Source organism: Excalfactoria chinensis, chromosome 4, assembly GCF_039878825.1.
Source record: "Excalfactoria chinensis isolate bCotChi1 chromosome 4, bCotChi1.hap2, whole genome shotgun sequence".
Lineage (NCBI taxonomy): Eukaryota > Metazoa > Chordata > Aves > Galliformes > Phasianidae > Excalfactoria > Excalfactoria chinensis.
This window is the reverse complement of record NC_092828.1, coordinates 3,302,319-3,318,551: the sequence shown is the minus strand read 5'-3', so window position 1 is coordinate 3,318,551 and position 16,233 is coordinate 3,302,319. Positions and strand designations below refer to the sequence as shown.

At 35.7% G+C, this 16,233-nt stretch overlaps 1 protein-coding gene across 1 annotated transcript in view; it reads right to left on the bottom strand.

Moving 5' to 3' along the window:
• Window positions 1-16,233, bottom strand: part of CTNNA2 (catenin alpha 2) — a 441,905-nt gene that overhangs the window by 330,533 nt on the left and 95,139 nt on the right. Inside the window, exons 3-4 of the mRNA XM_072334895.1 lie at window positions 14,059-14,254; window positions 3,045-3,211 (exon numbers count right to left, since the gene is read on the bottom strand). Coding sequence (XP_072190996.1) covers window positions 3,045-3,211; window positions 14,059-14,254 — 363 coding nt within the window. The remainder of the gene's footprint in view (window positions 1-3,044; window positions 3,212-14,058; window positions 14,255-16,233) is intronic.

The following is a 16,233-nucleotide window of genomic DNA, read 5'->3' as shown; positions in this document are numbered from 1 at the left end:
CCAAAATCGCTGCGTCTTTATGAAACAAATGGAAAACAATGGATTTAACCCAGAACATACTTATTGTTTCCTTTCCCTCAGCTTTACCTTGAGATATTTCTCAGTTACTTCAGAACTGAGAAAAGCAAACAGAGCTGCAGTCAGCCAGACTGAAGCTAACCATCAGCAACATCGAACCCCAGTCACATTAACAAGTTAGTGCATTAAATCTGTCATAAATCTTAACCCTACACAGTGCAAGTACAAACAAAATCTGAATGGATAAAATGTTCTTTTCAAAAAGTAAGCAAACTAACTTCTCCTGAAATGGGACAGGAATTCAGACTTGCATTTCACTCCCTCGCGAGATAAAAAATGCAATTCCAAAGAAAAAGACTGAAAACTGAATATGTTCTATTCATCCTTCATTCTAAAACCCATTGCTTCAATTTATGAGAACGTGCAGAAGCTGTTAAAACAGGCACATTTTTCTTTCTAAGAGAAACAGATAATTCTGACTGAGAGATGGTCCTACATAAGAACAGGTTTGCACCTTATTCTCCAAATGCTATTGGAAATCCATAAAATCAGTAGAAAAGAAACAAACGTGTACAACTAATCTTATTATTTGTGTTGCTCTAACTGTAGCTTTCTTCCTGTGGGATACAGCATACATGTATTGTGATCTTTTAACTACCTTCTGTGGACTTAGGAATATCCAGAAGTTACAAGGCAGTACAGCAGAAAACCCATACATTTGTATAGGCAAATGTACATTTCAATAATCTAAACTATATCTGATAATCAGATTTAGAACAATGTTGATCATACTCTACTGTGTATCATCTATTTTACAATCATAGAATGGTCTGAGTTGAAAAGGACCACAACAATCATCTGGTTTCAACCCCTTGCTATGTGCAGGGTCACCAACAACCAGACCAGGCTGCCCAGAGCCACATCCAGCCTGGCCTTGAATGCCTGCAGGGATGGGGCATCCACAGCCTCCTTGGGCAACCTGTTCCAGTGCGTCACCACCCTCTGTGTGAAAAACTTCCTCCTAGACCTACAACCCATTCAGTTCCAACATGAGTAAATTGGTTACTAGAGGAATTTGAAACAAGTTCATTTCTGAGTAACTTCTCTGCTCAACCAAACACGAAGAAGCTCAACTGCACAGATGTGCTCCTTTGATTAAGTAGCAGGTGATTCATTACAATACTCATTATGCTAGATATCCATCATCCATACCATACTACCAAATACTTCAAGTGTTTCACGCGTTTAACTGTTTCTAATAGAGCAAAATACAATCTGAAAGAAACGACTGAATATCCTTCCAGATGACAACTGCATATATTTGCTCTGAAGCATTAATTAATACGTACTATCTCAGATGAAATCTGTAGCACAACTCCTTTGACATGCTTTCAATGAAAACTGATTACAGTACATTTCAGGATCCCTACAGTATAAATTAGCCTTCATAACTCCGACATGCTGCACGATTTTAGTTTAAAGATTTTATGGTTAACTTACACCAGTCTTTCAACGCTGCTATGGAGTCAATACAAGATTGGTCCCAATGTAATTTTCTTTCATATGAACTTTTTTTTTCCTAGTAATTTATTTATTCATCTAAAACATGTTTGCGTTAGAAAATGATAAGATAAAACTATTTTTCACTGTCAGGCCTTAGAAATAGTTTACTCTATGGAACTGAAAAATAAATAAATAAATCACCTATGAAAGAGCTTGGATAAGAAGCTTAATCACAGAGTTTACAGAAAGCTTTTTTTTCATAACACTGTTAGCCTCACTAGCAAAGGATAATTTGAATTACAATTGCACAGTGTTTTATAGCACGGAAAAATTAAAACATATTCACGAGAGGTGATGTTTACATTGAAAATAACATACCTCAGCTATCACAACAGCATTCTATTATTAGAGAAGAGCACATTAGAATCCACACAGAAAGAAAGAAAAAAAAAAAAAAAAGCTGTTTTTTTCTATTATAAAAACTTCTTTCTATCTGTTTAGCCTATCTGCCCAATTTTCCAGCTGAGAGGTTCTCGCTGTTTTGAGAATAAATCTTTCTGTACGGCCACACTGTTAAAAAGACAAAGTAAAATCTTCCAAGGAGTAGCAAAACAAAGAAATTCCACTGCAATTACAAAACTTTAATGTGACTGTATAAAAATATGAATGATGGCTGCCAAGTGTACGTACAAATTTATACCAAGCTAGCTGGTAATCTATTATTCCTCCTTATTCTGTCTTTCCTCTGTGATGACTGATAAGGCACTTGTACTATTTTCTGACTGTAAATAAGAGCAACAAACTCCTGATACCTCCAGAATTTCATCAGACTTCAAGAATAACTGCAGTACCAAAACTCTGCCACAAGATAGCAATACTTAACAAGCACTGAGTCAGATCTGGATTAGATGAGAGGTCAGTTAAATAGATGCATTTGTGCAGTGTGCTGCTTTAAGTCTCCAAAAATTCATTTCTTCAAAATAAGGAAATAAATGAGAACACTGTAAAAATCTGCTTCATCTCAATCCTTGGTCAGCACTTGAAGAAAAAACAAGCAGTAGTTGAGTATGAATTGGGAGCACTTATTCACAGAGGAGGCTGAGGGAAGACCCTATTGCTCTCTTCAAATATCTGAAAGGTGATTGTAGGGAGAGTTAGGCTTGGTCTCTTCCCACTGGTGACAGGATGAGGGGAAATGGCCTCGAATTGTGCCAAAGACGTTTAGGTTGGGTATCAGGAAAAACTTCTCTACAGAAAGGGTTATTAAGCGCTGGAATAGGCTCCGCAGGAAGGTGGTTGAGTCACCATAGCTGACTGTGTTTAAAAACTGTTTGGATATGGTGCTCAAGGACATGATTTAGCAGAGGGCTGTTAATTAAGGTAGTATGGTTAGGTTCCAGTTGGCCACAATGATCTTTAAGGTCTTTTCCAAACTGAGCAATTCTATGATTCTATGACTTGTCCTGACTTCTACATATGTAAAAAAAAAACAAAGATAATACAGAACCATTAAAAATACATACAATTTTCAGATGTGACAGAAGCCTCATGACGTCCGCCATATCAGCCAGGATGAGCAAGCGGGTCACAGCAGAAAGCAAGGCACGAGCAGCTCGCACCATGGTACCCCGCTTCACTGAGGAGCACGGGTCATCTGCAAACTCTGAAGAGGCAATTCTCATTGTTTCTCCTAAAACAGAAAAAAAAAAATGTCATTAAAGCTTTAATTTACTGAAGATTTTACTACTTAAAAATTGTTCTGATGTAATAAAATGTTATTCTAGGCAACACGTGGAAAACATCGTCATGTTCATCCTTGTAAGGAATAGGTGATTACAACAACTTACTTATCAACAGTGCCAGCTAAAAAATAACAAACTGTAAATATATCAACTTCCTTATGAAATGGGGGGAAACAAAACAGCATTCAATGTAGAAATTTGGAGATGCTACTGTTAATCCCATCTATGAGAAAAATACTTCTTTATCTTCATGGACATCAAAAGGCTACAGAAAATAACCAAGTATAGAATCATAGAATCATTAGGGTTGGAAAAGACCACTAAAAGCATCCAGACCAACCATCAACCCTTCACGACCATGCCCCCTGGTGCCACATTAGTACTGAAACCTCACAATTAAAATCCAAGAAGCTATGTCTGCCATTAGAAGCAATTTAGCTGCATCTGCAGTGCTGTGGACCAGCTGATGATCCCTGCTAATGCCAGCTCTAATTAACTTAGACTGACTATGATGATGACTCAAGATCCAAGCTGGCACAGGGCTGTCTTGCTGTTAACTGCAGACCAACTTGGTTCTTTTCTAACTTTGGTGCTGTGTCAACTTGTTAAAAGTAAGGGGCTGCAAGGGGCAAAGGCAATGCTAGATTGTACCTGCCTCACTCTTAGTGTAAACACAAGTCTGTTTTTTGTATTCTTTCTCCAGTTGCTGATTTTTCTTATATTATTTTATTGTTATTATTATTAATATCTAGACCGCAATAATTAACAATATGTTTCACAACAATTAACTATAGCTATGTAAGTCTGATTTCCTACGGAAATAAGGTAAAGAAGAAAAACTAATTCAGAATGAGCTTTTATATTAACACAAAATTTGTCATTACATTGAAAAAAAATATCCTCCTTCTCTCCAATGTAGAAACACATAAAGTATTTCTAATGTGAAGTCAAAGCTTTGTTACATTGCCTTTAACATGATTATTGCATTCAAAAAATCCTCAGACAGCGTAACTACCTATTAGACAACACAAATAATGCAGAAGAGACTTAAGACAGCCCCAGTGAATTATTACCTTCAGAACTCTTTTCATTATTTTATTACTGTTAGGACTACATGTTCTTATTGCAATTTGTGTGCAGTGTTTCTTAAAAGGTGAGGAACAAATAATGACTGCCAGAAAAAGAGACAATAAAGCAATATCTTAACATTGCTTAGCACTGAAATATCCAAGTTCTAGTTAGCTGGTCTCCAAAGGATAAAAGCAAAGTTGCTGCAGGATCACCACAGTCTGCTGCACCTGAGTCCCCACGCTGAGTCCCATATGTTATCCATATGACAAAACTCAACTAGCAATAGGACCAGTGAGGTCACAAACATTTTTCCGCAGTGCATTTTAAACTGATCAGTCACTGGAAAATGTATCCATGTCATTTGGCTCAGAGCGTACTAAGAACTGCGAATTAAAATTTGCTCATCGTTTTATCTCAAAATACTCCACAGAAAGTGACAGGCTGAGAGTGACCACAGAATTAATGAGAGTCTAACATGCGGCCAACATGCTAACATTTGAATCTCCTAAGCTTTGGGTCAGAATGCGGACAACTGGATACAGCCAAGCAGTGTAACAGCTCAGAAGGAATCATCTTTCCTTTGGTCATTTATTAAAGGAATCTATCACAGCCTGAAGCAGAGATATAACTCCTGGAGCATATCTAGCTGATTGAAACCAAGGAAGTATGTGCAATGATACGAAAATCCCACCACGGCTTTCTGGTATTAAAGCTTTAAAATTGGTTTCTGATCAAGATGGAAGCGATTATGGACATCCAGCAACAAACCTTTTGTATGTGAAAGTATATTTGGTTTTAAGTACATCCAGGAAGCTTTGGAGTTCAGAACCAGATGCCTAAGAATTGTTTAAATTGAATTTTTGTACTGAAAAGACTTTTTGGATCTCTGCCACATTTTCATTTTGTAGCTTGAGACGAATATTACCACTGAACTATAAAAGAAGTTAATAATATTTGCTAAAAGGCCAGTGGAACCAGAAAGCAAGCAGGAAAATTACCTTCTTGGACTTGATTATCCCAGGAGATATAGCTAGCAAACATGTCTGAATGAACTAGTGGATAGAGGGAGAATACATGGAGAGCCAAAACAACAGTTTATACGTTAGGATCAGATCTTGAAAGCTACAGTAAGTGAAGAGAATTTCCTTATATATGATTAAGCAGAAAGTACTTAATATGTTCATATAACTAAGAAAAAATATTAGGAAAAAAAAAAATGAAATTATGATCTTATAAAGAACCAGCATTTCACAATTCACAGTCCAATAACCATAGAATAATAGAATAGCTAGAGTTGGAACAAACTTCAGATACCATCTAGTCTAACTTCCCACGTCATGGGCAGGGACATCACCCTCTAGACCAGGTTGCCCAGGGCCTCATCCAATCTGACTTTGAACATCCAATCTGACTTTGAACATCCAATCTGATCTTGAATACCTCCAGAAATGCAGCATCCACAGCTTCTCTGAGAAACAAGCTCCAGTGTCTCACCACCTTTTAAGTAAAGGCGGTGAGGAAGAATTTCTGCCTTATGTCAAATCTAAATCCCTCCTTTTAATTCAAAACAGTTCCCCATTGACCTATCACTACTGGACCATGTAAAATTCATTCTCCTTCCCATATATAAGCTTCCTTAATGCACTGGAAGGCCACAATGAGGTCTGCAAGGAGCCTCCTCTTCTCCAAGCTAAACAAATCCAGTTCCCTCAGCCTTTCTTCATAGGCAAGGGGCTCCAGCCAGTGGGCACAGTGCCCTCCCTGGAGAGCAGTGACTGTCTACCAGTGCCAGTTAACCTACTCTGATCCTTGTACAAGAGTGGTATTAGACCTCTCTTAGGCCAATGGTTACGCTGAAGCTGCAGCTAAGAAAATTACATATCAGAGAATCTGAAAAAGCCAGCCCTACTTTCAGTTATCCATTTCTTTCCAAATTCATTTCAAGTTGTTCTGTAGGCAGTATTAAATTACTTTCGATAAAAATTAGGTCAGTGCAAGAAACACAGACATCTTGAGTCATCAGGTCTGCTTCCTTGTTACTGCAGACAGTCATGTCATAATATAATTAATAACAACCTTAATATGATAATAACTATACTCATAAACTTATCAAGTTTCTGTCTTTGAAACAGCCCAGACATTTAACCCCAATTAATCCTACTGGAAGTAGGAAATTCATCCTAAATGAATTCCAGCATCTGACATGTTTTTGTAGGCTTTACTTTTTTTTTTTTTCAATAAGAGCCACTTAAATTCCATACTGACTGCGTTTATAGCTAATTTATACCCATTTCTTCTTATGCCCCATTAGTCCCTCCATTTAAATGAGTATTTTTCTTCCACAGTGATTCCTACTGTCTTTTCTTTCCCCATGCATTTTTGTGATGAGCCCTGATTGATCAACGGTGGTATTTCAGTCTCCTCTTCTTGCACAGACTATCCACTTCTGTAATAATTTCATCAGACCTATGAAACAGCTGTTTCTAGGATATACATGATATAAGAGCTGCAGTTTTAGAGGAGATACCTTGTCATTCTCAGCTACTAAAAATACTTCAACTGATACCCTGGAAAGATTTGTATAGCTTTTCTTGTAAGCACATCATATTAGCAAATTTCTCACTAGGATTCATATGCTGTATTCTTTGGCACCTAGTTTTGTGAACAAATTGTATGCTTCATTTACATTTCCTAAATGAGGAGTCTTCATAGGGTTTGAAAGTGAGTTGTAAAACCTAGGGCACTCAGTAGAGGAAGGCCCTCTACAAGGAAGAACTGCTCATCATTAATAAATAATTAAACAAACAGGCAAAGAGAAAACACAAGAGAAATACTAAAATCCGATATCTGAGTAATGACTGGATTTTTTTTACAGTTATTATTACAGTTTAATGAAAGAGTTATTATGTAGGTGTTGAGATCTCATCAGCTTCATTCACAAGGTTCAAACCTACTAATTACTACCAATTACTACCTCCTAAGATCACTGTCAAACCACTTAGGTTATTCTGATGAGATTTAACTGGGGAATTTACTCTATCCATCCTCACATTTTAGATTAGTCAGATTAAGTCATTTTCTCCCAATTAAACAACAGCATTTAGAAATCGAGTCTCCATACATTTCGTTCTCATGGAAAAAAAAAAGAAAAAAAAAGGGAAAATAAGGAAAAGTTTCCTTAGTTTTTCAAAATAAACTGTCATTTGATTTGATATTAAATTCAGGACTCATACAGGAGCAGATAAAGATACCTTTACATTAATTATCGCGTATACATACAGGTCACACGGTAATCTGTGCAGGGTAACTCAAGTAACGCAAGCTTTAATTTCTGCAAATATATACGTATATATATCATGGGATAATTGGAAAGTTCAGCAGAATTTTGAGTGATAGAGCACACAGTGGTTCATCCACTCCAAAATCTAATGTCAAAAGTGCAAGAGGAAAGGTCAATCCGTTGCATGTCTCATACTGAAACCTACTGAAATTTCTGCTTCTCAACTTTAAAGATGGAATAAGGCTTCAGCCAACAGAATAATGTTAAGTGAATACCACATATTGAGAGTGAAAACCAAAAGGAGAAAAACAGATGACATCAGCAAATCTTCATATGTACACACATATATATGCACGCACATATATTTAGAAATGGTTAGATTTCCTATATTTTACTGACAATATTTTCATTACACCAGTAGCCAGGAAAGGTGCTAATAAACAACAGAAATGTGCAAGTATTCCATATTGTTCTTTGACAGACATAGGCAAACGCACAGATGCATGTATATATCTTTATAAATATGTCAAAGATCTGATCCGCGTCTTAGAAAAACTATTCCTATTTTAGACCAGTGCAGTTTACACTGGAGGTAATATACAGGGAAAAGAGCAAAGGGGATGGCTGAGGTGATAAAACTTGCTTCTTTTTTATTTACATAGGAATACGTAAGAATGCTATTTTGGGCTACTGCACATTTAGGATTTAAACGTAAGCATTTATTTAATAAGAAAGAAATGGACTAAATCTCATCATGGGTAATATACCAATGAAATGCTGTTTTTCCAAAGGCTTTTATAAAGAAAGATATATGGTGGGCACAAAGCAACAATCTAGAGAGCTCCTTACGATCAGTAAAACAGGATGATAACACAACAAGCACCTGGAAATAATTAAGGAATCCATGACAGCTTGATTGCATGCACCATTCTTGAACAGTTCTCAAGTGAAAGGCATTAAAGGTTGTGGTCTAATTAATCCATCTCCTTCACATTTTGTCTTTTCTTTTACATGTCCAAGATTTAAAAGATGTGACAGCTGATTTATGACCTATTTAGAGAACTGTCCTTGTAATAAGTGACACAGTACTGTTACGAAGGTATTCTAAAGTATAACAATATGTAGACTCAAACTGATTTGCAGATTCCTTACAGAATACTAATCATATTAGATGATAACCTGAGAGATTTGAACAATCACAGTTGCTAATAGGCTATGTTTAAATAATGTAAGCAGATTTTTTTTCACCCTTTCTTCATGGACGAGGTCATGTTATTAAAACAAACAAATTAACACTTCAGGATGCAAAGGTCCCCGGTTTTATTAGCATTATATTCATATAAAAATTCACCAAATAGGTTGATGACCATCCCTGTATTCTGTTTCTGATTCAATAATAATGCTCTAAATGCATTCTTCAATGGATCTGTTCTCACCGATTCAGTATTCCTTCTGCCATATAAATAATATATGATTATTTATTTCCTGTCTTAAAATATTAAGTTTTGCTCATTGTACTTTAAAATTCACGCAGTTGAAATGAATGTATTTCAGTAGTAATCTCTGTTTAGATGTTCTATAATTATTTGTTAGCATTTGGGAAGCCAGTTGTAGAGCATTTTCATACTGAAGTATCTCATATACTTACTAAAAATAAACAAACATTTAAAATGCTAATCGGAATTCCCAAAGCATTAAATGAATGCCTGTTAAATCCTCATTGCTATACCCTTAAACCCTTTCTTAGAAATCTTTACTATTGTGTCTTCTAAACTTAATTCCCCTTTCATTTGCAGTTGGGATTTGGTTCCCTTTCTGAGGAGGAATGATCATTCTTCAGTATGTTAATATATTTCAATGCCAGGAAAGGCCATGTATGATCTAGCTTGATCTTTTCCCATTAAATTTCTGCCACTAGAGCTGCATCTCTCTGGAACTGATTATACAAGCAACGTAGCTAACTTAAATTTGATTCACTTTACATTTGACATTTAGAATCAGTGATGGAAGATGAATACGTATTTTACAGTACAATGGATGTTATTAAAGCTGGTATATATTTTCTATTCAATATTTGCTTTACATCCGACACCACTACCATTTCATTCACTTTACAGACCATTGAAATTTATGATTTTAATTAATCCAACTACTTTTTTCCTAAGGGACAGTAAAATACTGAGCGCACAGAACTTGCAGCCATTTAGCCACAGATCTGTGAAAGCATAATAGAATTACTTCACAAATGCTAACTTTAGAAAGAACTTTTCCAATTTATAAGACTGATTAATAGTTCATTTGAAACATCACTGATACACTTAAGTACAATAAAACATTAATTAAATTTCAATTCAAATGTAAATTGTTTTGGATGGGAGGACATATTACCATTTCTAATCCCTCTTTGTCTGCAGCTCAGTCTATCATCCCTCCGGGATAAACTCTAGACCTGACTAGCCTGCATGGAATTGGAAAGTTGACATGACCATCAACATGAAACATTTAGAAGATTGTGATTGGAGCTTCTAAACAAACTGGGTTTTCTTAAGATATGAATAAACACAGCAGCCAATTTAGAAATCCAAACTCAACTGAGTTCATTTGTTTCTTGGCAAATGAAAAATTTAATGCAGCTGAACTCCAAAGTTCTGTTGAAGAAGAAGTTAATGGCTTTGTCTTTGGTTTTATCTTAGAGTGGCATCTGTATTGCCAAAATGGCTTTCTACTTGCTTTATTCCTGTGGTCTGATACACCTGATTGTTTAACACTGTGTGCAACATATCCTGCTCTCACAGTCGAACCAGATGTGAACCCAGTAGCATAACATGCTTTCAAGGAAATCTTGGGTGTAAGTGTTAAGGTAGTTCAAATGCTAAGAGTCACAAAACTGTCTTACAACAATAAGAAAGAACCAGAAAGGAATTCTGCCATGTTACAACACGCTTAGGTGAACGATGTGCAGGAAGCGTGTTATTTCTTTGTCCAACAAGATACTCTTGCATACATTCCGTTTATTCCAAATGTTTAGATGTTTTATTAAATATAGAAAGGTATTTCTTCTTCTTTCCCCAAATATAATCTGTTTCCTTGACTTATTTCCCTTGGAAACTTTGACTGCTTCTTAAGATATTTAGTCGACATAAGGCCAATGGATCAGCAATTTCTGGTAGACCTTCATGCAAAATACAACCTGAATGTCTCTTCCACAGGGAACATCCATTTCCTCTAATGATCAAAAAAGGATCAATTAAAATGATAAAATAAGAAAGAAACAACCACATTTAGACACCCATGCTATAGAAACATGCCCCTCAGACTATACTGTCTGCTGTTGTGGGTTCTTCTTTGATCCTCTCTAATTCTCAAACTCTGTAGTTTCAAGGATCTAATGTCATTACAATCATAAAAATGTCTAAAAATCTCATTGCTAGAGCTTCAATAAGCAGACATCTGTCTGCTTTCCCTCACCTCTAAGAAAGACGACACAAACATCAAATATCAGTCTCATCTTTTAGACAGCTCTCACAACATACGAATGAATATTCCTGCAGCAAATAATGCAGTGATGGCTAATTTCACTCACACAGTTCTGAACTAAAGCCTGTGTTCACTATTTTGACCTTTAGAGACTATGAAACCAAACTGAATCTATCATGGAACTACTAAGGGATAAGCATATATACACAGTTGGGAGTTTAGCACATAAAATATTTACTTTTTGATAAAATCATGTAAAATTAATATATGTATAAACAATTCACCAGAATTTTGCGCAACTATCCAAATATAATTTATTCTCTAAAATTCCAAGAACCTCTAAGATATACACTCTTTTCTTTCCTGCTCCTCCCAAAACATTTGCAAATTATCGTTAGAGTGCATTTCTTTCACACCTATCAATGGAAAGCAATTCTGTCCAGGATAATTTCAACTGTATCTAAAACTATGTGAGCATAAAGCAATTTAAGATGGGAAACGAGGAACACCAGAGCCAGCTGTCACTGCTGGAGACAGTCTTATGTTGATGGTGTAATTATCCAAGTTGGAATTTTGCCAGAAAATCAACACGCAATACTCTAACCCTGGTTTATTAATCCAGCTCTTTATGTCACTGAGCTAAATATATCATTTCACCTTGCATGAAAGCTGGTCTAGTTTATGCAGCTCCTGTGTGCCAGCAATAATGTTTGGTGTCACCTGTTCTCTTCATTACAGACTCAGGTTTTATACACCCAGAAAAACTGCTCCACTTTTTTGACATACATTTTTCAAAGCTGAAACGTTGACAAAAGATGTTCGTATCATTCTGCCCAATGTTATTTAAACTCTCTATTCCTCTCTCTCTCTCTCCTACCTGCATCTTAAAAAAGAGTATAAAATGAATCTAACATTTGTCTTGTTATAAATTATAGAGTCAGGAATTCAAGAAGAAAACCAAAATTCTCCATAGCACTCCTCTTAGATTTCTTTAACTCTTGGTTATTATAAAGCTCTAGTGACAAAGAAAGATGCATAAGGAGCTCAGACACTGCTAATGAACATGGTGCATAAGCCAGGATCAGAGAGCATGCAACACAGTAAGTTAATGACTTTAAGACAGTATAAGACTCCTTGGGAGAGGAGCAAAACTGAGTCAGCATCACAACCCCAAAGGGGGACAGCTACAAATTCAGAAAGAAAACTGAAAATTCTCCTTTAGAATATGGCATAGCACACAATAAATAATGTAAGCAACAAGAAACTGAAGACACTGACATAGGAAACTGCATGTTAAGACAACCAAGCACTAGCATCCAAATCCTAAAAGAAATCAAGGAACAACAACAAGCAAATGGAGAACATCCATATAATGCTGTACAATAAGAGAACGCAGCAAATACTGGACTTATTATGATGCCCTGGAAATTGAATGGTTAAAAAATATGCAGAAATGGGAAAACAGTGAAAACAAACAAAGAAAAAGATACAGAGAGTAGGAACAAGAAGCCTCAGGACAGAAGAGATTGAATTGAACTCAGATCAAGGTTTCCATATACAAGATTTTACCCCTGTCCACTCATATGAGCAGTGGAGTTCAGGTTTTAAGTACTGGGGGGAAAAAATAATCAAACAAGTACTGGGGGCTTCACTGAAGATCAGTGAGCACTTTATACCAAAGTCCTTTAGACTCTTCGAAATCTCAGTTGGAAATCTGCCTGCCTTTTACTAAAGCCTAGGAATGATTGTACTGGCAGATGGTATTTTTAGATTACAGGATTGAAAATGGAAAACACTGAGAGGTACTTAATTCTGCGGTAGTAAAGATAATTATAATCAATGTCAATAATGGAATATTTTTCTTACGGGCATAGATTGAAAACATATTTTTCCTCTCTCCCCATGTAAGTCTGAAAGCATCTGACATACGTTATTGCCATTTGTAGGAAAATTATCAGATGAAAACCACTGTACCAGAAATATACAGAAATACATATCTGGTATTTCTGAAATTTCAAAGTCTTGCATGGAAACAGTTTTCTTATAAGACTAAATTAAATTTCAAAATTAAATTTTCCAAAACTGTGGTTAGATCTGATGGTAAAGAAAGTGTTATGAGGGTCACTTTGAAAGTAATGTCTCCTATTGCCCCACTGTGCTCACATCCACTATTTGGTCTCCTATAATGTTCAGGAAGCATCTGTAAATGCCCATGGCTGAATGTCAGTACTTTCTGCATAGAGGGAGTCATTATACACCTTGTTTCATATTCATTTCCATGTCATAAAACACTCTGTCAAAGAGCCCCTCTGCTGCCATCTGTCACACAGCAAGAAAATGTAACAGAATATTGGTGGGAAGGTTCAACCTCTACTGCCATACCACCACCAACTGCCTCTGACATCATGGGCCAACAGAATAAAATAGGAGGCAATACTTTTGGAGCTGCTTTCATGTTATCCCATCACTGACTGTTGCCCAACTAAACTACTTTCTGTAAAGGTGCATATTTGCAAACTTGCTGTTTTATTTACGCAGATTGAAAAGTATGTTAACATTTATCTACCACCAACATCAAGACAAAAAATATATATATATTTTATATTTGTGTATTTTCTGAATATGATAATCTTTGTATACATTTCAATATATTCTCAAAAACACAAAATTCTTCTTTGCTATACTTGGTCAATAACTGTTTGATTTTTCTGAGATGTATGGACCATAATACTGAACCTAGATGATAGAACAGCTAAAAGGAAACTAAATAGATATTACACTTCAAAGTTAGAGCACATTTTACACTCATGGCCAGTAATGAAGTTACAGTTATTTTAAAATCAGTATATTCTATTAGAAACATAGTGTAGTTGAAAACATAGTGGTTTCCACAATGCTATCAGATACATTTGTTATGAAAAGATTCAACCATCGCAGTCAAACAATGAATCAGTTCGTTCCACACACCTTGTTTGCGTACATCCTCTACAGCAGCAACCAGTTCCTCCTTCAGATCCTGGCTCTCTTTAGCAATTTGATCTCCCTTTTCTAAGAAGTTTTGAGTAGCTTGCTCGACGGAGGCAGCCAACACATGGGCCTTCTTGGAACGCCCTTTCTTTTTGCCAGATGGTCCCTTGTTGCTTGTGTTAACGAGCGTTGTTACCTTTGGGAAAAGAAGAAACAAAACTTTCCGTAAGTTTGATCAATTCTTCAGTTCTAACAGCAAAATACACTGTTGTCTAATTCACTGTTTCCAGTATTTTCTTTACTGGTGAAGTGATGTAATGGTCAGTCGTATTGAATAAGTACAATTTAAAGTTTGAAATCTGAAGGATGGCAGCACATGCCCCATAAAAAAGGCTTTTTTTATGTTTAGTTCAATTTTTTCTGATCCAAGCAAATGAACCATCAAACAGTGAACTACAGAAATAATATACATTTTTGTCACTGGTCTTCATTTTAAATAATGACAAAGACAGAAAATGAAAACGTAACAAAGGTCAGTAACTACTCAAAAAGAAACTGCTTCTAGAGATAAGTGCCACTGCTTATATTCGAGCAGTAACAAAAGCACTGTAGCTGTTCTCTAGACATTGACTATTCAGCGCAATGTTGCTTTAATACGTTTATAATAAATTAATGCAAACAACAGTGGGTAGCAGAATGATCCTACTTACAATATTTACAAAGAAATGCACAGTGTTTTCCTAATTTCTCCTAAAATCTCCTAATATAATTCCACATTTAATTGTGCAGGAACAGACCAGAAACTTGAACCACACAGCTTAATAATACACTGAACCACGTAACTTCATATGAACTCGTATCTTTTTGATGGACCAAAAAATGTCACATTGCTCCAGTGACAGAATCATAGAATCCTTAGAGTTGGATAACAGAACCCAAATATGGACCTAGATATCATCAGGTGTTAAACATATAGTAATATAGCAAAGGATCTATGATGCTCAGTGATCCATCTCACCTTTGCCTAGATTTAAACTGAGGCACTCTACGCAAGTGGCTTAGCTATGCGCTAATCCAAAAACGTACTGTCAGAAAATAATGAAATCTTTGCAACAGACAGAGAATACAAAGCAAAAATAACTAACTAACTAAATAAATAAATAAAGATCCTAAAAGTAGTATAAGAACTTTCTGCAATCCCTTTCCTATTATGAGAAGCTCAATTATGCGGTACAGTTGTGACCAACAAGACTTTTATCGCAGTCTCTATATTAGGTTTCTTCTTCAGTCACTCTGAAAACAGGTCATATGAGGAAGTGAAAAATAACAATGAAACAGAACAGGTTGCCAGGGCATGAGAGCACCATACACACAGATGGAAAAACTTCCTGGCCACAGCGAGTCAAAATTCTGCTATCCTTTGGTTTATTCCATTATTTACAACTAGAAAAGCTATTTTATTTCTCTCATGAAATTATTCCTCATTATATTTGTCATGGTTTTGAATGGTTTCTGAGGCTTCATTCACAGTTGTTTGTTTGTTTCTATTTAAGAATTTTAGTCTTTATGAACAAATACATACAATACTTTTGTAACCTTGCCCAGGTCTATCAACGGAATGGATTTCTCCAGTACATCACGTAGATGACTAAGAAAACCTTTCAGATGCAACAGGCAATAAAACTGATTATGTATCTACTGAACTTCTCATTAAAGACCCGAAGAGAATAATGCTGGAACTTGATCTTAATTATTTTAACTTCTTGAATGAACTAGAGGCAGACTGCCAGAACAGTTCAGACAATAAAGATCTGAAATAAAGAAAACACTGGTCAGCAAAGTCATAAATGAAGTCAAATCAGACTACTTTATAGATCTCTCTCTCAGATAGATACCATAGAATAAGACCAACTTTTGCTGAGAGATATATACCATTCAAGTAGGAAGAAAACATAGAAATCCAGAGTGAGAACAAGCAAATAGCTGTGATCACTAAATTAAAAGAAATAAATCCTAAAAAAATATTTTGCCATCAAAATCTCAAAAAGAAAATTCTGATAGTATATAAAAAAAAAGTATTTTTATATATGTATGTATTCTTTATAAAATGTTTCTACATGTTGTATTTAATAGTAAAACAAAGTTCTCAGTAGAAATAACAAGGCATTTTAAATA